Source organism: Ammospiza caudacuta, chromosome 16, assembly GCF_027887145.1.
Source record: "Ammospiza caudacuta isolate bAmmCau1 chromosome 16, bAmmCau1.pri, whole genome shotgun sequence".
NCBI lineage: Eukaryota > Metazoa > Chordata > Aves > Passeriformes > Passerellidae > Ammospiza > Ammospiza caudacuta.
Genome location: NC_080608.1, coordinates 15,116,086 through 15,137,811, shown reverse-complemented (window position 1 = coordinate 15,137,811; position 21,726 = coordinate 15,116,086). Strand labels below are relative to the sequence as shown.

The following is a 21,726-nucleotide window of genomic DNA, read 5'->3' as shown; positions in this document are numbered from 1 at the left end:
GGCGGCGGAAGTGGCGTCAGGCGCGGTGCCGGGGCGGGGCGCGCGCGGCGGCGGCGGTGCCGGTGGCGGCGGCCCCGCCATGGCGGTGTCGCCCTACGTGCAGGCCATGCAGGAGCTGTTCCGCGCCAACACGCGCAGCCGCGAGTTCCCGGCGCACGGCGCCAAGGTGCACTCGGTGGCCTGGAGCTGCTGCGGCCGCCGCCTCGCCTCCGGCTCCTTCGACAAGACCGCCAGCGTGTTCCTGCTCGAGAAGGACCGGCTGGTGAGAGATCCGCCGGCACGGGGCGGGCGGGGGCGGTGCGGGTCGGCACCGGGAGCCTTTGGGCAGCCCGGGCGCGGCTGCTTGGGCTGGGGTCCGGGAGCGGGAGAGTGTCCCGGTGGTCGGTGCCGGGGCTGGGTGGGTACCCGGTGTGCACCGGAACAGGAGCAGCGCCGGGGCAGCGCAGGCCGGGGCTGCGGGCCGGGAATGGAGCTGGCGGTGCCCGGCGGGGTTCTCCATCCTGGCCGGCCGTGGGCGGGAGCGTGGCTGGGGCTCCTCCTGATGTGTCCCAGCGGGGATGCAGCGTGCTGGGATGTGGGCAGGGGCTGGAGCCGGGCTGGGCACAGCCTCACGTCGCCTGCCCTCTCCCTCCAGGTGAAGGAGAACAACTACCGCGGCCACGGGGACAGCGTGGATCAGCTCTGCTGGCACCCCAGCAACCCGGACCTGTTTGTCACAGCGTCAGGGGACAAAACCATCCGCATCTGGGACGTCCGCACCACCAAGTGCATCGCCACTGTCAACACCAAAGGTGAGTCCTGCCTTCCCAAGTGGGTCCTGGCAGGAGCTCAGCTGTGTGGGACCCATCTGCAGTGGCACAGAGCTTCTTTGCACCTTTCCTGTGGTTATTTCTGACTGGGACATCTTTGCTCACTGCTTTATATTTGTGTTGCACTCATCATGTGAGAGCTGATTTCCTGTAGGGTCAGGACTGGTAGAACTGCTGAAATATGCTGCTGGCTGTTAAAATGTTCTTTGTACTTGTCTCTGAAGTCAGTGGGCTGTGAGGCTGGACACTGGGGAAGAGCATGTTTATAGAGAACCGTGGTGGAAATAAAAGTTTGTGTGGACTCAGAAAACAGTTTGAATTCATATGATGTTTAACCCAAATACCATCTATGGTCTGTCCAGTTTTGAGTTGTTGGGGCTGGGAATGGCACAGTAAAGTCGTATAACAGCAACCTGCCATGTTCTTACCTTTATTCAAAGGTATTTTTGGCTTCTGCATTTTCTGGATCTCAGAGATGACTGGATTCAGAGGATCTTTGGCGTGACCTTGTTTGGTGATTGCTGTGGCCCCATCTTGGCTGAAATGGGCTGTGGCATATTGTCTTCAAGCTGTACTTGTCACAAGTTTGGTTTTGCTGGATAGCTGCTGTGCAGGGTTTGTGTGTTAGACTGAAGAACTGGCAGTCTTTCCCATTTGTGAGTGGTTTGGAGTGGAAGTGGGACCTGCTGCCTTTCTGTCCTTTCAGGTGAGAACATCAACATCTGCTGGAGCCCTGACGGGCAGACCATTGCCGTGGGGAACAAGGATGATGTGGTCACCTTCATTGATGCCAAGACACATCGCTCCAAAGCTGAGGAGCAGTTCAAGTTTGAGGTGAACGAGATCTCGTGGAACAACGATAACAACATGTTCTTCCTCACCAATGGCAATGGCTGCATCAACATCCTCAGGCAGGTGCCCCTGGCTGCTGGCGGGCTGGGCTGGCTGCAGTCATTTGCAAGTGCCTTTGCTGTTTTGGGAAAGCTGAGCCCCACATCCCAGCAATCCCCTGCCCTCTGGTGGGAATGAGCTTGCCTGGAGCTCAGGTTGCCACAGCTGTGGGCTGGGCTCAGCTCCCCAGAATGGTCCCTGGTGCTTTGCCTCCTTCACTGGACACTCAGTGAGTCCTGCCTCGGCAGGGTTTGCTCCAGTCCTGGTGTGCCTCATGCCTGCCCTGGTGTAGGGAATCCCTGCGCTTCTCTCACTGCTCCCTGCCCTCTCCCTTCTCCTCCACAGCTACCCAGAGCTGAAACCCATCCAGTCCATCAACGCCCATCCTTCCAACTGCATCTGCATCAAGTTTGATCCCATGGGGAAGTACTTTGCCACGGGCAGTGCTGATGCACTGGTCAGCCTCTGGGACGTGGATGAGCTGGTGTGTGTGAGGTGCTTCTCCAGGTAGGTAGAGCTGTCCCAGAATTGTTTTCCCCCTCTCTGGGGACTGTGGTGGCAGTGCCTCACTGTCTGCTCCCCTGGGTTGCTGCAGGCTCGACTGGCCTGTGCGGACGTTGAGCTTCAGCCATGATGGGAAGATGCTGGCCTCAGCATCAGAAGATCACTTCATTGACATTGCTGAAGTGGAGACAGGTAATGGTTTTATTTTGGGGAACAGTAAGAAGGGAATTGGATGGAGAAGTGCTGGTGGAGCTGGGAGCACACAGGGAGAATCTGTCTGCTAAGGAAGAGCTTTCCTGTGCAGAGAATGCCATGAGGGGGAGCCTGTGCCTAAGAAGTCTGTGGCAGGCCTGCCTGTCATGTCTGTACCTTGTCACTGGGTGTCTAAAAGGCGCTGGAGCAGCGTTTGTGCTGCCTCTCCCCTTCGCTGAGGGAAGCAGCAGGTGCTTGGCTCGGGGAGGTGAGCAGCAGAGGGGGCTGGAGGCTCTCCAGGCTGACGTGGCTCCTTTTCCATGCAGGAGAGAAGCTCTGGGAGGTGCAGTGTGAGTCCCCCACCTTCACAGTGGCCTGGCACCCCAAGAGGCCTCTGCTGGCCTTCGCCTGTGACGACAAAGATGGCAAATATGACAGCAGCAGGGAGGCTGGCACTGTCAAGCTCTTCGGGCTCCCCAATGACTCCTGATGAAGCTGCTGCCCCCAGGGAGGCAACACCTGCCTGCCCTCGAGGGTGGGAGCTTGGCACAGGTGGGCCAAGGAGCTGGCTCATCTCCTTGCCAGCCTGGCAGGGCTGTGACCTGGGGCTCAGCTTGGTGTGTCCTCTTCTTGGGAGCTTCATAAACAGGCAGCTGTGTGCTGGGGAGAATGGGGGGATTCTGGCAGGGCTCCCCCTCTGCTGCCTCCTCTCTGGGGCGTGGGGGGCTCGTTCCAAAGGCAAGTGGCCAAAGAAAATCAGTCACTGAAGGCGGCTGCTGAGGAGCCTCCCATGGGAGCTGCTCTGCTGTGACCAGGCTCCCCAGCAGTGATGAGATACGTGACTGTCCCCTTGTCCCCAAAAGCCTGGTGGCAAGGGCAGCTCTGGGAACACAGCCTGCCTCTCCCTCTCCCAGACATCCCATGTCCCTTCCCTGTGCTGGGGCAGTGAGGGGAGGGTGGGTGGGGGGATTTGAACTGGTAGATGTTTTCCCAGCTGGGGCTTTTTTAAAATATTTGTGATGTCTTTTTCTAATTTTGATAAATCCTCTTCCTTAACGAAGGTGCCTGTGGCTGTTTGAAGGGAAAAAAGGGGGGTGCTGAGCTGCTCTCCCTTCCCCTGCCTCCTTCCCTTGGCCATAGCAGGGCCCTGGCAAGGGGTCTGTCGGGCGTTTTCGCTCTTGTCCCCGCTCCTGTCCCCGCTCTCGGTGTCCCCTGTCCTGCCATGTCACCACACCAGGGGGCGCTGCGTCCCCGCGGTGGGGACAGGTGACAGCGGGGACACTGCTCGGATCGGGACATGGAGGACGCTGCGGGTTCCGTGCCACGCTGCCATCCCCGGGCACAGCCCTTCCCCTGCCCCGTGCCCAGCGAGGGCTCTGGGGATTTCTGCCTGCCTGCACCGTGCCGGGTCACAGGGCACAGCCTGCCTGCAGGGGAGACCTTGCCTGCGAGATCTCTGCCGTTCTCTACCCTCGTATTTCCTTCTGACAGAAGCTTTTCTGGGTGACTGCTCTGCTGATGCCGCCTGGGTAACAGCTGAGCTCTTTGCTGGTAAATGATGGCACATCATCAGAGCTGAGGCTGGCACCAGGCTGAAGCCTCCGGAGCTGTGCCAAGCCTGGGCAGTGCCAGGGTCTCTGCCTCGGTGTGGGGGCATGAGATGCACCATGCCCAGAGCCTCATGCTCCTCCCTTGGAGTGGTGGAATGCTGAGACCCATCAGAAACAGCCCTTGGAGCCCTGGGTATACCCAGTCATTCAGTGAGGGAAGTCCTGGAAGGGGGAGAAACCTTCATGCCATGTCTGTGGGACATCCCCTTTGTCTTGTCCCCAACCCCAGAGAGGACAGGTGCCTGTGGAGTAGGAATGAGCAGAACTCTGGGAGCCACATGTGGCTGCTTCCTGCACGTGTAGGGGCCTGGCTGGGGGCCAGCCCAGGTGTGATGAGCTACCAGATTTCAGCCCTGAGGTTGGTGGGGTGTGAGGGAGCTGACACGGGGGCCCAGGAAAGCAACGGATGAGAAGAGGCCGGAGCAATGTACAAATCCCTTTATTTTATTAGATCGTCAAAGACTAGTTCGAGCAGGATGGTCACAGCATGTCTGTGGGGCCCCGAGCTGCCCGCCACCTCCCGGGAGGGCCCTGGGGAGCGGCCGGGGGCCGTGGCTGAGGAAGCACAGGGAGGGAGGGAGGGGGAGCACGGTGTGGCAGAGACGGGCCGGGATGGGGCTGTGCCCCTGCCTCCCCCGGTTGGGGTGCAAGCAGCGGCTCCTGGGACACCCCGGGGCGCTTGCCCAGGGATCCCTTCCCAGGCCCGGGGACCCACGTGTCCAGCGTCGGGTGAGGGCAGCCGGGTGTCCCCACCCGGGAGTGGCCCGGCAGCCCTCGGCCCGCGCTGGCGTTATTGCAGGGGACAGAGCGGGGGTCCCGCAGCGCGGCGAGGGCGCCGCGAGCGGCCCCCGGGGACAGTGGGGACGCGGGGGTGGGAGTCAGAGCAGCGGACACGAGGACGCACGGAGCGACGGGGCGCACCCTGGCACGGAGACACTAATGCGAGGACGGGGGCCAGCGGGGCCAAGACACGGACGAGCGAGCGGCGGGGACGGGGACGGGGCAGGGGGGCCCCTGCCCCGCGCGTGCCTTTGTACACGGTTGGCGGAGCGCGGCGCCCGCTGCTCCCGGTGCTGAAGTATTGCAGTCTAACTGATATGGCTTTAACTATGGGGCCAGAGATGCGGGGAGGGGGGTCCCCTCCAACCCCCCGATGCAGGAGCACACCGGGCAGCCCCGGGGGACCCCCGTGCCCGACGACCGGGGCTGGGGGAGCTGCGGGCAGGGCGCCTGGCTTTGTGCTTCGGGCTTGGCCCAGGGCGGGAGGGGGCAGGGGGATGGCAGTGTTGGGGACGGGGGCAGGCGAGCAGAGGCCTCCTGGGGTCCCCTGGGAGAAGAGAAGGGGCAGGGCAGGGGGCACGAGGAGCCACCCCAGGGGCCGTTAGGGCCTGGGTGCCCCTCGCCTGCCGCGAGGTTACATCAGTGCATTTGGTCCCGGTTCGCCCTGTCCGGCCAGGGCTGCTCCCCTTTGGCGTGGTGGGGGGGCCCTGCCTGGACGGGACGGGGCGGGCTTTTGGTCTGGTCGGGGGACAGGGCAGGAGGGGACGGGAGGGGGTGTGGGGACCCCCTCTCCGGGGCCAAGGGAACTGATGGAGGAGTTGTAGGAGAGAGGGCGCCCGTGCCCCAGCACCCTATGGCAGGGTTGACGGTGCTGTTACTTCTTGAACATATCCTGCAGTGGGCCGGGCAGGTACTTGAGGACGGTGTCCAGGATGCTCTCCTCCTCCTCCTCTTCCTCGTCCCCACAGCCTGCCGGGATCGCCTTCTTGGGGCGCGTCAGGCTGCCCTCACACGGCTGCTCCAGAGCAGCTTTCTCCTCTGCTTCCTTCTCCTCCTTCTTCTTCAGCCCGTACTGAGGGGACACAGGCTCTCAGCAGGGCAGGCAGCGGGCACTGCCCGTGCTGTGCCCCGTGCCCATCGCCACCGGCTCGTCCGCCCTCCTCCCGGCCATGCCGCTCCCTGTCCCAGCCCCAGCCCGGCTGCCACAGGGGAGGGCCCAGGGGAGGTGTGTGCCCACCTTGTCACGGATCTGCTGCCGGACTTTCTCCCGCTCCGCTTCCATGCGGGCGTGCTTGGCTTTCCGCTCCTCCTCCTGCTGGCGCAGGGCTTCCTGCCTCTCCTCCTCCTTCTTCTGCGCATCGGGATCCTTCTCCTCCTCGCCCCCCAGCATCTTCCCCATGTCCTTGGTGGCCCCTGCACATAATAAGACCCTTGGTTGGTCCCCAAGTGTGCTGCTGCTAAAGCTCCTGCAGGAGCAGGGAGGGCAAGGAGGTCCCTGGCAAGGAGGACCTGGGACATCCCCAGGGCCACCTGCGCTGAAGTGCAGGCTCGGGAGGCTGTGGGGATGGGGAGTACCACGGGCTGGATGTTCTGCCCTAGTTCATTGTCAGCTGGGGGAGATGCCAGCAGCTCCTTCTTCAGCACCCAGGGGACCTGCTGGGGAATCCCAGTTAACAGCAGAAGAGCCAGGATTCCCCAGCCAGCCGCTGACAGCACTGGAAGTGGGAAACCTGGAGGGCTCCAACAGCAGCTCCCCACTGCTGGTGGCTCTCTGTGTGACTGTCCCCTTGCCATGTCCCTCCCACTGCACTACTGGGGTGCTGGGCCAGCATTGCTCACAGATGGGGACCCTTGAGGGGGAACAGCCCCCACTCACCGCCCAGCGCTTGCTTCATGACGAAGTCCATGGTGCCGGTGTGTGCGTGTGGCTAGGCCGGTGCCCAGCGCTCATCCACCGCTCTCCGGGCTGGCTGACCTGGGCCACCTGTGCAGGCAGAGAAGGACAAGGCTGGGGATACCACACTGAGGTTCCCTGCTGCCCAGGCTGAGGGATGGAATGATCTCTGGGGCTGTGCTTTGCACCCTCTGCATCCTCAGCCCAAATGCCTTCCAGGATGGGCAGAAGGAAGTTCTGGGGTCTGCAGGCAGAGAGTGACAGTGCCTGCTCCCCTCAGCCCCCTCCCTACATCCCTTCTGGCCTTGAGGACCTGTGGAGGCACCAAGGCAGGGACTCCAGAGGGATGTTCCACCTCAGCACCGCCCTTGGTGTGGCACCAGGAGCCCTGGTGTGCTGCTTGGGGGCTGGTGGGATGGGGACCCACCACGCCACCATGCACTGTGTGCCCTTGCTCTGCAGGAGAGGGTGACAGATCTTGTGTGGGGGACCTGGGGTGCTGTGTGTGCGTGTGTGTGTGTCTACAGCAGCACGAGTGCTCTGCAGAGGGATGGGGAAGAGGCTGTTGGCACCTTGCGGCAGCGCTTGGGGGCTGCAGGGGTTGCAGGCAGCAGCAGCCTGTGACTGGTGTGTGATCCCTGTGTGTGTGATCCGTGCTGGTGCTGCGGGTGGGTGACACCGTGCAGGGGCACTGCCTGTGCGGGTGGGTGATACCGTGCAGGGGCACTGCCTGTGCAGTGGGTGACACCGTGCAGGGGCACTGCCTGTGCAGGACGGAGCGGGTGGGTGACACCGTGCAGGGGCACTGCCTGTGCGGGTGGGTGATACTGTGCAGGGGCACTGCCTGTGCGGGTGGGTGACACCGTGCAGGGGCACTGCCTGTACAGGATGGAGCGGGTGGGTGACACCGTGCAGGGGCACTGCCTGTGCAGGTGGGTGATACTGTGCAGGGGCACTGCCTGTGCAGGATGGAGCGGGTGTGTGCCGTGCCTGCGCGCGCTGCGCGTGAGCTCTGCGTGCGGGCTGTGTTTGCTCAAGAGGTGTGTTTGCGGGTGCCTGCAGGCTGTGTTTGCATGGGGGGTGCGTGTGGGTAACTTTGTGGGGCTGCAGGTTGCGTGTGCCCCCGTGATGAGCGGGTTTGCAGCCTGTTTGCCAGCTCGGAGCGCGAGCGTGCGCGAGTTTTGGGGTCTGCGGGCTCTGCGGATGCGTGTGCACGCAGGGCTGCGGGCTGTGCCTGCCCGCTGGGTGTTTGTGCTGCGGGTGTGCGTGAGTTTGCACACTCGGGGGGTGCTGCAGGCGGTGCGAGTGTGAGTGTGGGGGGGTTGTGTGTGCAGGTCCGTGGGTTTGCAGGCTGCACGGGGGGCTGAGCACACAAATTTGCAGACTGTGTCGCGTGTGTGTACGTGTGGGGGTGTTGCAGGCTGCCTGTGTGCTGTGTGTGCATGCGGGGGATTACGGCAGGGGGTGTGTGTGGGGGGGGTGCCCGTGCCCCCCACGTGCCCCGTGTGAGTGGGGTGCTGCAGGCTGTGCTCAGAGCCTGGGGGTGCAGTTTGCAGTGTGTGTGTGTGTGTGTGAGTGTGTGTGAACGTGCCCGGTGGGTACTGCAGCCCAGCGGGTACCCCCACCCCGGCTCCCCGGAACCCCCCTGGGGCTGGGGGAGCTGTGACCCCGGGAAGTTTGCTGCTGCTAGCCCCGGGGCACCCCGCGACAATCTGGGGGGGCTCAGTACAGTGCTGAGCCCTGGGACTGCAGCGGGGGCTTGGCGGGACCGGGGACGGGGGAACACCGGAGAGCGCAGGGACACCGGGACCGTTGGCAAGGATCACGGGGAGCACCGGAGCACGGGGGTCGCGTCGCGGGGGGGCTCGTAGCGATAGCGGGGGACATGGGGAGGTGCACGGGCGACGCATGGGGAACACAGCAAACGGGGGGAACACCGGCAGGCACCGGGATACCGGGGCCACAGGGGCTGCAGAGACGCAGGAGACACGGGGGGGCGCCGGGAAGGCGGGGGACAGCGGGGACACGGGACACGGGACGCAGCGGACACCCGGCATGCGGGGGACAGCGGCACCGCAGCGGGGTGCGGGACGCGGGGGGCGCGCCGCCGTGGGGAGCGGGGGAAGGTGGGGCGCAGGCACAAGGACGACGAGGGGGGAACCCGGGTCGGGGAACGCGCACCGGGGGCGCAGGGGACACCGGGGAACGCGGGGACACGGGGAAGGCGGGAGCCGCGCGGGGGGCGAGGGTCGCGCAGGGGCCGCGGTGCCGCGGGGACCCCTCTCCCCCCCAGCCCACCCCGGGGTCTGCGGCGCGGGGCCCCGCCCGCCGCCCGGGGCCGCCCGGTGCCGCAGCGGCGGCGCTGTCCCTTCAGCACCGGCACTCACCGGCTCCGCCGCCGCTCGCCGCTGCCGCCGCTCCGCCCCGCCCCGCCCCGCCGCGGCCCGGCCCCCTCCCGCCCCCGGCGGCACGCGTGGGCCCGCCCGGAGCGACACCCCCCGCCACCGCCACCGCCACCGCCACCGCCACCGCGCGGACCGGCCCCCGCGGGGGCGGCGGGGTGTGGGACCCCTGCCGGAAAACGCCGCACGACCCCCGGGAACGTCCCGGGCAGCTCCGCAGCGCTCACCGGGACGGGGCCCCTCGGACAGCACCCGCGGGGCAGCGCCTCCCGCGCGGGGTTAATGATTCACCGCCGCCGCAATTACCGGGGAAACGGGGCGCTCATCAGCCCGAGGTGCCCCCGGTCCCGCAGCCCCGGCTCCCTCACTCAACCCCCGGCCCGCAGCTCCCCGGCCTCCTCTGCAGCGATGCGGGGCGGCTGCGGGAGTTTAATTAAAGTCCCTGATAAATCATATCACCCTCCCTCCCCTTTCCGCCAAGAGCTGCCGCTCGGGGGCCCCAGCTTTCGATTTCTGGTGCTGCTCCCCCCGCGGGGTTCCCAGGGCAGGGAGGGGATGCCGGAGGGGGTCTAGAGTGGCATCGAGGATATGATGCCCACGGAGCTCAGAACCCCCTTCAGCGAAGGGTTCCTGGGTAGGAAACGGGGTGCACCACCCTGCCTGCCCCCCTGCACCTGCTCGAATGCAGATGGGCTCCTGCAGCCCCTCCTGTGTTCATCCTCTGCAGTGCGGGACAGGGCTCCCCACCCCTGTCCCGATGCTCAGGGACGCTGTGTGCTCCTCACACAGCCGGTGCCTCCTCATTAATGCAGCCCTGGGTTCTCAGAGACAACATGAGCCCTGTGCGAATCTCACCAGCGGCACTTGGAGCCGGGCTTTGGGATAGCCCGTGTTTGATAGTGACGCTCTGGACCAGCAGCCAGTGGGGGCCCAGAAGGGCACTGCAGAGGGTCGGGGTGCAGGGTCCTTTCAGGGATGGCCCCCCCTAAACGTAGGAGGCTGCAGGGAGCTGGGACAGGCTGCAGCTGCCCCCTGGGGTGGGCTCAGGAGATGCTGCTGGGGCTGCTGTTTAAGGCTGGGGGAGATGCAGGATGTGGGGCAGGAGTGGGGGGACATCTCACAGCTAGGGGGGACAAAACTGGCTTGCAAGTGCCACCTCCAGAGAGATGCACTGGCAGATCTGCGCGTGCACAGCCTCTGCCAGCTCCTGCCTCACCGCACGGCCGCTGCCACGGACACCTCAGCACAGGGACAGCACATCAGGGACTCGTCCCTCTTGTTCACCCACTCTCACTGCTCCCAAAACCACCCCCTGGCACAACCCATGTCCAGCAGCCCCGAGCCCTCAGCCTGGCACTGACCAACAACTCCTTCTTCCACCTCCAGGGTAAAAACCCCTCCTGCCCTTGTGCCCGGCCCCGCTCTGCCTGCTGGCAGCTGGCGGGACGGGCACGTGGGCGGCAAGACAGGCCTGTGCTTGGCCCGTCCGTCTGTCCGTCCGTCCGTCCGTCCTGCGGCAGCCCTGCTCCGGGCGTTGACGTCAGCGCTCCCGGCAGCCGGGCGGTGGGCGGGCGGCACCGCTCCTATTGTATTAAAAATAATACAGCGGAGCACAAATTCATTACAGATAAGTGTGACAGCCAGGAGGAATTAACGAGCCCGTCTCTCAGCGCCTGACAAACGCCTCCTTTTGTTCCTGGGATGGGTCCTTGAGTCTTTCAATCTTTGGAGATGCCTCGGCTCATTAAGCACATCCTCCTCCAGTAGATCCCAGTGTGCCAGAGAGGACTGCTCCCAGTATCAGCTCAGGCCAAACTGGCAGGGACATCCCTTGTGCAAGCGCCCAGTGCTAAATCGGGCTTGCCTTTCTTGGGGGTCAGGGGCCTGGAGCACTGTCCCCAAGCACTGTCCCCAATCACTGTCCCCAAGCACTGTCCTCAGGCACTGTCCCCAGGCACTGTCCCCAAGCACTGTCCCCAATCACTGTCTCCAGTCACTGTCCCCAGGCACTGTCCCCAGGCACTGTCCCCAAGCACTGTCCCCAATCACTGTCCCCAGTCACTGTCCCCAGGCACTGTCCCCAGGCACTGTCCCCAGGCACTGTCCCCGCGTGGGTTTGGGTGGCCGGGGGAGGTGGGCGGGCAGCCCCCGTCCCTGCTGCTGCGGGAAGCACGAGGCTGTGTGAGCTCAGGCCGCCCGCCCCAGCACTCCAGCTGCCAGTGCCGGCAGTGCCACCGCAGCTGCTGGGCTGGGGGCTCCCTGCTCTGCCCTGCTGGCCAGGATCCCATGGGAAGAGCAGCCCTGGGCATTGCCTCCTACCCTGCACACCCCTGCTGTGGGACAGGGATGGATCCAGGGGACCCCCGCAGTCCCAGAGCTGAGCTGGTGTTTGGGGGATGCTCCCGGGGCTTGTGCCCAGTGTGGGCATTCCTTTAGGCCCAGCTGTTCCTTGGCATCATCCTGGGCAGTGTCACCTGCTGGGTGCCTGCCTGGAGCTCTGGGGAGGCAGGAAGGGGAGGGATGTGGGGAGGTGTGAGGGGCTGGGGAGCAGCACCGTAGCCAAAAGGAGGAGGAAGCTCTCAGCACCTCCAAACCCTGCAAACGCCTCTGTGGAGTCAGCACAGGTGCCAGGGCCCCAGCAGTTCTGTGCTCCGCTCCAAGCTGGCACCCAGGGAGGGGATGGGGCTGGCTGGTGCCACCACATCAGCCACAGCAATCCCTGAGTGGCACCTGCCTGCTGGCATCGTCCCCATTGTCCCCTGACAGCCAGACAGGGACTCTGCAAGGTCACAGCCTCTGTGGGCCCTTTCAAAGTCCCCAGGCAGAGGGAATAGCTGCACCCATCCCTGCAGCACTGCCAGCCCAGCCTGCTGTCACCCATTAGCCCAGGGCAGTTATTCCACTTATCCGCCCCCCAACATCTTTGCAGAAAATAATTATTGGTCCTTCTCATTGCACCGAGGGATTAAAAGTGGTTAACTCCATTTCCAAAGGCTTTGTTATGTTGGTTTTCCCTCAGCTGCTGCACAAGGCGATTTCCACAGTGCCACTTAGGCAGCTTTTATCAGGTTGTCTTCTGGAGGTAATTGGGTTTTTCAGGAGCCTGTTTAAAATTCGTAACCCAGCCTCTTAAACAAAACAAAAACAGCAGCGGGGAGAAGAGGAAGAGGCAGCACGAAACATGCAGCAGCTGCAGCCTCTGAAGAGCAGCTCTGGTCCCTTGGGGGGGACAGGGACAGGGACAGGGACAGGCACCAGCCGTGCTGTGGGGTCAGTCTGGAGACAGCAGCCCCTCCAGCTCAGCGCTGAGCACAGACTGCTGGGGACAGCCGGGACCCGGCGTCACTCCCCCATGCTGTGTCAGGGCCAGGAGACTCTGTGGTGCCCAGAGCCACCCACGTGCAGTCCCTAGGGATGCTGCGGCCACCACCGTGTCCCTGCAGCAACTCACAGACCCCCCAGCACCGTGAGAGAGACCCCAGCACCCACTCAGCCCTCATCACAGCCAGGTCAGACACGGGGTGTGAGTGGGGTCTGTTTGCTCAGCACTCACCAGGAGCCCTGGGGCTGGGGGAGGGCGGTGGGCACATGCCACAGCCTGAGCCCCGCTCCACCATGAAGCTCCAGCTGTGGCAGGGCCCCCTGAGTTCACAGAGAGGGACACAGCAAATAGACAAAACCCACCCTTATGGGGTAACTTCTGCCAGCCCCAAGCCCTGGGGCTCTCCCTGGCTCTGGGCTTTGCTGGCTGGCTTGGGGGGGATCCTGCTGCCCCCCCTGTGCACCCCTGCAGCCAGAGGGGCTCTGGGCTGACCCTGCGGCTGTTGCTGCATCCCCTGCATCACAACCCTCTGCATTACTGCCCATCTGCATTGCTGCCACAGCCCTGTCACTGCCACTCTCTCCTGGCTGGACAAGGGGTGCAGGGGGCACCCCCAGCCCATCCTGCCCCTCTCGGGGTGCAGTGTGCTTTGGGGAGCAGCGGGTGCAGGGAGCTGCCACAGCAGATGGGGCTGGATCACGGGAGTGCTGCTCACAGGGCACAGCCCGGGGCATCCACAGGAGCCGGCTGTGAGCTCACCCCTGCGGGGCCCCATCCCACACCTGCTCATCCCAGCCCTGCCTGCGGGGCCCCATCACGAACCTGCTCATCCCAGCCCTGCCTGCGGGCCGGGGAGGCTGCGGCTGAGCCAGGGATGGGGAGAGGAGAGGACCGAGCCCGTAACTCCAGCTGTTCCCAGCATGGCAGTGCCCCCGGAGGGTACCAGAGAGAGAGGGGTGCTCCCAGTGCTGCTCAGCCCTCCAGAGCTCCCCAAAATTGCCATCTACACCCACATCTGTGTCACACAGTGCTGCAGGGGCTGAATCTCCCAGCGGGACCTCCCAAGAGGACAGGGACTCAGCTCCAGGCTCCAGCTAAGAACACTCCAGTGTGGCTGGGCTGTCAGCCACGGTGTGACCGAGCACCTTGGCTTTGCCACCACTGCTCTGAGCCCTCTGCTCACCCAGCCCTGGTCTCAGAGCCACCCAGAACCCCAAGGAGACAACATGAGCACTGAGGCACACCAGGATGGACCTGGGAGTGCCAGGGGTCCCTGCTGGGATGGACCCTGCCCCTGGAGTGCTGCAGTGGTGACTCCTCACGCCTGCACTCCCGACTCCCTGCGTGTGCCCGGTGCCTCTGTGCTGTGCATTGTTAAACAGAGGCACTGCAGCCCCTCGCTGTTTATCCTGCTGTGGCTGCTGGGGACAGGCCCTGGTGGCTCTCTGCACATTCAGCTGCCACATTAATGCTCACTGCAGGTCTGGCCAGCTCCCCAAACAGGTTTATGACCCCTGGCCTCACTCACCTGCCCGCTTCCAAGCCCCCATCCCTATAGGATGGCTCCCACCTCCCTGGAACAGACTCTGTGTTCCCCTTGGTGCTCTCCCCTAGGCTGTGCTGCCCTGCCCACGCAGCAGGGACAGCATTTCCACCCCCATGGCCTCTCCAAGGGCACGCTGGCGCCGAGTGCACCCCATCAATATTTATGGCAGGCACGCACACCCGCAGCTCTGCAGGGCCGGCGCGGAGCCGGGCTGGGCACAGCACACCAGGCTCTGCTGGGGAAGCAGCAAAACCCCCCTGAGCCCCTGTGCTGCCTGCCCAGCCCCTCACCCTGTGCACACACGGATTTTCAGCCTTGCCACACTGACAGGGCCTGTGCAGACACCACAGACTGAGGTGGTCAGGACTGTGTGGGTGGTGGATGCACAGGGATCATCTCCTGGCTCTGTGTCAGGAGGGGATTTGGGCACCCACTCCCCACAGAAAGCGGTTGTACACACCCTCATCTCACTGGCAGGAAAAAGACATGAAGGACAAGGGCATGATTGGCTCAAGGTTGGGCAGCCAGGTCAGAACAGAGCAATGGCAGCCCCCACCTGTCCCCTCTCCAGCCAAAACACCCTAAAAATGAGACCCTTGGCACTGCCCCCTGAGGTTCAGCCTCATGTTGATAAAGCATTGATTTTGTAAAGATCCTGTAAGCTCTTTGGGGCACCTGAGTTGAGGACAGGGGTGCTTTAACCCCTCTCTGTACCAGCAGTGCTGGGGGGTGGGAGGGAGTGAGGAGCAGGGATGCTTGGCCCAAACTCTCAGAGCACCTGCCTTCTGTGGGTGAAGGGCTCATTGTATCCCATGAGAGGGAGGATTTGGGAGCCCAGAATGCCCCATGGCCCGGGCAACAGAGCTGGATAAGGGGGGACAACACCAGGAACACCCTGCTGGCAGCAGATGGCTGCATGGTGGGGGCTCCGTGGCAGCCTGGGGGGACATCTGGGTGCCTGGGCTGGGGCCAAGCTGCAGCTCGGTGGGAGCAGCAGGATGAGCCTGACTGCCCTGCCTGGGGAGCTGGGGAGGGGGCCCCAGGAGTGGCTGGGCTGGGTGTGGGGCTTGCTGCCCCCCAGCTGCCTGTGCTGGGGGTTTCTGCTGCGCCGTGACGCCGGACAGGCACCGTGCTGCTCCAAGAGCTGCTGGGGCTCGGGCCAGGAAATTCATTCTTGGCTGCTTTCAGAGGGGTTTGGCTCGTACCTTTCCCATCTGGGGGCTTTCAAATGGAAAAAAAAAAAAAAAAAGAACCAAAAAAAAAAAAAAAAAAAAAAAAAAGAAGAAGAAGAAAGGAAGAAAGAAAAAAAGCCCTGGCTCTGTGCCACCTCCACAGTCACCATCACTTGCCATGGTCTCCAGGTGGGACCGTGCCCAGCATCTGCTGAGATCCTGAGCTGGTCCTCACTCCCCTGGCCCTGAGCTGCTTCAGGTGTCTCTTGCCTGCATCAAAGTGTCACCAAGATGAGTCCCCCCCATCCTGGGTGACCTGACTGGCTCCACCGAGGCAGCCCCAGGCGGTACCTCTGAGCCTCCCCATCCACCCCATGACTCTGCTGTGCCCCCCACACCACGGGCAGTGAAATGGCCCCCCCAGCCCCCCAAGAGCCACAGCGCTGCCTACCTTGGTGTGTGCAGCACCGGGAGCCTGCTGCTTCAGCACCTAACGCAGGGGACAGGGACCTCGTGGGGGTGGCTGGGCATCGCAGGGAGAGCAGGGCCTGCAGAGACACCAACAGCGACAGCATGAGCGCCTTGGAGGGGCCACAGCACCGGGGGGACACACAAAGGGGAGCCACTTGATGGGGGACAGACAGAGCACACCACTGCTTGCTGCCCTCTCCTCTTCCTGGGTGGCTCTGTGTGCTCCCTGCATCCCCATCTGCAAGGATGGAGCAACTGCCCAGAGCCACCAAGTCCCTGCAGGAGGGAGCCCAGCAGGGCGTGCAGAGGGTGAGGAGGTGCAGGAGGTGGCAGCTCTTCCTCTCCTGGATCAGGGGCACCCACTCTGCTGCTGGCAGAGGGCTCCTGGCCATCTCTGCAGGTACCTGGCAGTTCGGATGCCTTCATTAAAAATTTAGAAGGCTCTCAACTCTTTAAAGGTTTTAAAATTTCACATTGACTCTGCCTTCCTTAGCTTGCACATGATGAATTTCTCCTTTGGAGAACATAATGGCAAGTTAAAACAAGCCAGCAGACAGAAGTCTTTGCTCAGACTCAGCAACTGGAGGAAGCCTGGTGCTGCTTTGGGCCTCAGGAAACTTCTGTCTGGGGATCTCATCCCTTCCTAAATGCCCTTGAAATGCCCCTGTGAGGCTTGGGGAGATGCTGGCATGGGCAGGGGCTGTGCAGGGAGCTGGGTGCCAGCTCTGGGTGCCACGCTGGCAGTTCTGGGGTGGGCTGTCCCTGTGGTGTGGCTCATGTCACTGTGAGATGTGTCATGAGTGTGATTTCTCCTCTGCACTGGAGGAGCAGGTTCCTGGGGAAGTTACAAATTCATCCTGACTTCAAGCAAAGGCTTTTCCTCCACCCTGGGGAAGGAGGGAGGCTTTGGCAAATTGGAGATAAATCTGTGAACCAGGGGAAACCCAGGCAAACACCGATGTTGTGGAGGAGCAGGGCTGCCATGGAAGGATGGAGCCTGCATTCTGAAAAGCTTCACAGAGCAGGGATGCCTCATCCCAGCCCTGGAGCAGGAGGCACTGACAGCCCCTGGGAACAGGTTTGGGGAGGTTTTGGCTGTGGGAAGAGGCAAAGGGCCCCCAGTGGGAGACCCCAGAAGGGTGCCTGGTGCCCTGGGAAATGCAGTGCAGAGAGCTCAGCCTGCACAGGGCTCAGCAGCAGCAGTGTGAAGGTGACCTTTGCTGGGGACAGCCACTGCCTCCTTTGGGATGTGGGAAGGCTCTGGAGCAGGGTGAGACGGGCTGCATGCAGAGAGCTGCAGGGATGTGCTCCTGGGGGCGTCTGGTTTCCAGACAGCGCCGTGCCAAGGACACAGCTGGGCTGGGAGAGGCAGGGTGGCTCTGCTGCCATGGCCTGGGGTGCACAGCAGCAGAGATTTGTCTGCTGAAACCCCAGAGGGTGGGAAGGGCAGGAACACCCTGCCCAGGCCCCTGAGAGAAAGCAGAGAGTCCTGAGGGGTGCTGCTCTAATCCCTGCAGGTGCTGCTCTAATCCCTGCAGGGTATTTTTTATTTCAGCCAGACCAAAGAGGTTTTTATCTCCTTTGCAATAGGCAGAGCCTGGCAGTACCATGAAGATGCATCTCACCTGGGCAGCTGCACCAGCTCAGTCTGTCTGTCTGTCCAGGCAGCCAGACACCAAGCACAGCCAAAGCAGAGGACAGGAACAGCAGAGCAGGGTGATGGTGCCAGAACAGCTCCAGGGACAGCAGTGCCCCCAGGTGCTGGCAGGGACGTTTTGATCCAGTCTGGACACAAGACACAGCACCCAGGGAAAACTGAATGCTCCAGATGAGACATTAGTGAGCCCACAGCTCTTCTGCTTTGGCACATCCAGCTCTCAGCACCCTGCCTGAGCAGCTGAGCTTGTGCAAGTGTCTGAGAGGGGAGAGGCTGGGGAAGGAGGAGGGTGAGCACTGAGGTGCACAGGCTGAGAAACTCAGGCACATCTCAAATCACTTCCCCTGCCTAAGGGAGATGCTCCTGGGTCTGGCACCAGTTTCCAGCCTGGGCAGCAGATGAGAAGGAGGGTTCAGAGTCACAATGTCTGGGGACAGCCTGTGCTGGCAGCGTGCTGTCCTGGCTCTCATGCAGGATGCAGAGGACTCAGGGTGCCATGCCACACTGGGCAGCCCCCAGAGGCATTCCCCAGGTGAGGTCTGCACCTGAGCTGTCCTGCCTTGCCTTCAAAAAGCAAAGATCCTCAGCCTCAAACATCTCAATTGCTCTGGCACAATTCCTCCCACCTCACACTGGGGCAGGTCTGGGTTGCACCACTGTGGGGCTCTGGGATGTGACTGGGATGAGCAATGTTTCTGAGTGCCACAGAGGGGCTGGTGGCACCAGCCAGGGAGGGATGGACCTGCTGCTCTGGCTGTGTGCAGGACGAGCAGGGTGGTGCAGAACAACACAGCAAAGGTGGCAGTGGCAGAGCCCACAGCTGGACAAGGCACTGGTCGGGGTCTCTGCAGGCAGGGAGGCTCGGGGGGAGCAGGAGAGCAGAGGGGAAAGCTCCTGGGACGAGCAGAGGGCGCTCAGGCGAGAGCAGGAGCAGGAGCACAGCTTGTTTACCCTGGCTGAGCAGGCCTGATTGCTCTCTATAAATACACCCAGAGAATAAACACCAGGGAGGGAGAGGGAGCATTTAAACTCCAGGATGATGCTGGCATAAGAACAAATGGGAAGGCCTGGCCAGGAGCACAGAGGCTGTGGGTGAGAGCAGAGATCCTCTGGCCACGGGGAAGATCCTCTGGGTCCAGCCCTGGCTGCTGGGGCAGTGTGTGATGCCCAAGGGCCTGGGCTCGGTGCCATGCAGCCTGGGCTGCAGTGACCATGCTCTCCTGCCATGCCAGAGCTCCAGAGCTCCAGCCACAGGGGCACACTGGTGCCCAGGGGTAGGAATGGAGATGTGCCACACTGCCAGTGATCACCACCTCCTCCCCAGAGGGGTTTTCCACAGGGACTTCTCATCTCCAGAGCATAAACCAGGCTGGGCAACTCAGCACAGCTGCCCTTGGCTCCTGGTATGGGCCTGGTGGGCTTTGCCTGGCAGCAGCCCCTGCAGAAGCCCAGGGAAGAGCCCAGGTGTGAACCACAATCACCCTCCAGGGCAGTGAGGTGTCCTGAGCTCTGTCTGCTCCGGGTCATTTCAATACTAATGTCATCAAGCAAGGCAATCGAAGAAACAAACACTCGGCCCAGAGCCAAGTGAGACTTTGAGACATTTTTCTGTGCCAGTTTGTCTCAGCTGAGCCATCTCCAGTTTCCCCAGGAGTGGGGATCAGACACTGTGAGCAGTGCTACTGGATGGGATTGAGCTCCTTTGTTTCCATGCTGGAGCCTGTCCTGGCAACCCTCGGGGTCCTGCAGCCTTAGAGGCACAAGTGCAGGTTTGGCAGGGAGGGCATTTCTCTGAGAGTCCAGCCCATCCTTCCTCATCCTCGATTTCCAAACCCAGCCCCTCAGCTTGACTCCAACCACTCCGGTTCCCTCAGCAGCCCTGGCCAGCAGCTGCTGGAGCCTGAGCAGGGAGCCTGGCAGGTTGCAGGAGAAGCCCTGAGCGCTGAGCCCTGTTCTGAGCGAGGTGCCAGCCCTGCCTCTGTGCTCTGACTCACTGCTCTGCCAGCCTCGGGCAGCGGCTGCCCGGTCACGCCGGTGCCATGCGGGTGGCACTGCCACCGCGTGTGCCAAGGCCTGGATGGCGGCAGCCACCTGCCCCTGTGCTGCTGGGGACACGGCGGGGACAGGGCTGGGCTGGGGGGCTCAGCCTTGTGGGGACAGTGCACAGGGGAGAGGGGTTGAATCTCAGGGGACTGGGAACGGTGAGGCTGGGATGCTCCACCAGTGGTTGGACTGAGCCGTGGATGGAGAGCAGGGTGGAGGAGGGAGCCCCTGATGGGGAGGCACGGGAGGAGCCCGGCAGGTACCGAGATCCCCACGGCAGAAAGGAGCACGGAGCCCCCGGCTGCGGGCAGGGGGTGATGGCGGGATCAGGTCTCACCCTCTCCCTGCCCTCAGCCCCGCTCTGCGGAGCCTCCTGCAGGGCATGGCCGAGCACGGAGGGGCATCCAAAGCCCGGTGCGGGGGTGACAGCCCTTCTCCTGCCATCCCTGCACGCCGGCGTGTCCCCCCTCCCCAGAGCTGCGGGTGGGCACCCGGGGGGCGCCGCTCAGCTCTGCATGGCTCCCCGCAACCGCATCACTGCCGGGCTCCCCGCACCCCGCATCACCTGCCGGGCTCCCCGCATCACCTGCATCCTCCCCGCATCCTCCCAGCATCCCGCCCCGCATGCCGCATCCCGCCGCTCCGCGGCCGCCGCCCCGTTATATAAGCCGGCGGCCCCGGGAGGCTCGGCGGGCCGATCGCCGCCCCCCCCGGGCTCTGCGGCACGGCACGGCCCGGCCCGGCCCGGCCCGGTCCCGCACCCACCTGGCTGGCTCGGCGCGGCTCCGGTGCGCCCCGTCCGCCCCCGGCGCGGAGAAGGAGCCGCCGCCGGAAGGGAGGCGGGAGCCGTAGCGGTACAGGGGGGGCCCGGTGCTGGCTCCCCCTCCGCCGCACGGCCTCCCGGGCGGGGCCGCCTCCGTGCCCGCCTCCGGACCGCCCCGCGCCCCGGGCGGCAGCCCCCGGCCCGGCCTTCCGCCCCGCTACCGGCCGCGTTCCCTCCGGTACCGGTAATTGCTCCTCCGGTACCGAGATGGCCTCACCCCGCTGTTCAACCATCCGCCCCTGCAGCCCGGCTGTGCCCCCCTCACCCCGCATCACCCCCGGTATGGAGCGTCCCTCCCGGTACCGCCTGTGCCTCCGGTGCCATGACGGCCACCCCCAGTGCGTGGCCGTGTCTCCCAGTACCCCATTGCTTGGCCACCCGTTTCTCCAGTGCCCAGCAATTCCCCCCACTCCCCAGCCATCCCTCTGGACCCCCTGGCCCTGCCAGTTCCTCCCCATTCAGCCATTCCTTCTAATATTTGCTGTCTCCCCACAGGCCCCGGTGCTTCTCTGCCTCCCTGAGCTGGTGATTCCTCTCCCGTGGCATTGCCAAGCCCCCAGAGCAGGGGTCTCTACACAGGGCACCCCTGGGTGTCTCAGGTGCTCCCCAGATCAGAGATCCCTGCTGCACAAAGCCCTTGCCCAGGTTCTCTCACAGGGTGTCCTGAGGATGGGATGATGAAGAGCCATGAACCTGCTGGAGCCTGCAGGGCTCACAGAAAAGCCAGGGGGGAGCAGAGGAGGTGGAGGGGCTGGAGCAGGGGCTGCTCCGGGAGCTGCAGAGCTCCGGGATGGGGACATGGCCAGGCTGGCCACGTGCTGCTGCATGGAGTGGGGAACAGCAGAAGGAGGGGGCGTGAGAAGAGCAAGAACTTGTCCACACAGGCTTTAAGAAGCCAAAACTCTAGTTCAGGGATTGGTGCAGAGCATGGCCAAGAAGACTGCAAGATCCCCACTGGCCTGAGGGGCTGGAGCTCATCCTTCCCCTTCCCAGTCCCTGCCCACAGGCTGCTCCCTTGTGTTCCTGGCAGGCAGCTGAGGCCCTCTTCTCCCTAGATTTTGTTTTGGGTTTGTGGATGCCCAGAACAGCTCCCACCAAGCCCTGGAGATGCTTGGTGGGCTCCTTGCATTGCAACTTGTCTTTGCAATCTGTTTGGCCATTGTGATCTCTGATCTCTCTCTGAACAGGGGGGTCCTGTCTCTCCCTCCTGAAAAGGGGGTGCAAGACAGCTGTGCCTTAATGCCCGAGGAGCTCTCAGCACCACGGCCCCAGGGGAGTTTGCTGCTCCCATTTCCCACCCTGGGGAATCCCTCCTCCTCCCCAGGCATCACCGCAGGGTCAGACGCGGGTCACCCGGGAGCCACCTCCGGCTGTCCCTCCCTGCTCCCGCCGTGCCGCTCGTCACATCGCGCAGCAGCCACTGCACCACTCCTTCCTGCAGGGCTGCTGCGGGATGGAGAGAGAGGCTGATGAATAAATCAATCCCCCTCGGTGCTGAGGCTGCAAAACTTGGATGCGAGCGGAGGAGCAGCGCCGGGGCTGGCGGCCGGGGCGGCACCGCTTGTGAATTTGTGAATTCCCCCCGTGCAGCCGCCGCAGACGGAGCTGCT

At 63.5% G+C, this 21,726-nt stretch overlaps 2 protein-coding genes across 2 annotated transcripts; one reads left to right on the top strand and one right to left on the bottom strand.

Moving 5' to 3' along the window:
- The first annotated feature begins 35 nt into the window (after positions 1 to 35).
- THOC3 (THO complex subunit 3) lies at positions 36 to 3,132 on the top strand. The gene is made up of 6 exons (XM_058815369.1): positions 36 to 262; positions 635 to 791; positions 1,516 to 1,720; positions 2,046 to 2,207; positions 2,296 to 2,396; positions 2,723 to 3,132. Exons 1-6 carry the CDS (start codon positions 80 to 82, stop codon positions 2,884 to 2,886), a joined length of 972 nt encoding a protein of 323 aa, XP_058671352.1. The 5' UTR covers positions 36 to 79; the 3' UTR covers positions 2,887 to 3,132.
- Positions 3,133 to 4,453: 1,321 nt separating this feature from the next.
- Positions 4,454 to 20,251, bottom strand: CPLX2 (complexin 2). Its single transcript, XM_058815377.1, has 5 exons — positions 20,059 to 20,251; positions 15,574 to 15,670; positions 6,663 to 6,770; positions 6,024 to 6,199; positions 4,454 to 5,858 (listed from the first exon to the last, which is right to left on the bottom strand). Exons 3-5 carry the CDS (start codon positions 6,691 to 6,693, stop codon positions 5,661 to 5,663), a joined length of 405 nt encoding a protein of 134 aa, XP_058671360.1. The 5' UTR covers positions 6,694 to 6,770; positions 15,574 to 15,670; positions 20,059 to 20,251; the 3' UTR covers positions 4,454 to 5,660.
- Positions 20,252 to 21,726: the final 1,475 nt, after the last annotated feature.

Coding starts and splice junctions, on each gene's coding strand:
- CPLX2 (XM_058815377.1), bottom strand. CDS start 6,693: ATGGACTTCGTCATGAAGCAAGCGCTGGGCG. Junction 6,200..6,662: donor CATGAAGCAAGCGCTGGGCG/GTGAGTGGGGGC, acceptor TATTATGTGCAG/GGGCCACCAAGGACATGGGG. Junction 5,859..6,023: donor GGCAGCAGATCCGTGACAAG/GTGGGCACACAC, acceptor GTGTCCCCTCAG/TACGGGCTGAAGAAGAAGGA.
- THOC3 (XM_058815369.1), top strand. CDS start 80: ATGGCGGTGTCGCCCTACGTGCAGGCCATGCAGGAGCTGTTCCGCGCC. Junction 2,208..2,295: donor TGTGTGAGGTGCTTCTCCAG/GTAGGTAGAGCT, acceptor GGGTTGCTGCAG/GCTCGACTGGCCTGTGCGGA. Junction 2,397..2,722: donor CATTGCTGAAGTGGAGACAG/GTAATGGTTTTA, acceptor TTTTCCATGCAG/GAGAGAAGCTCTGGGAGGTG.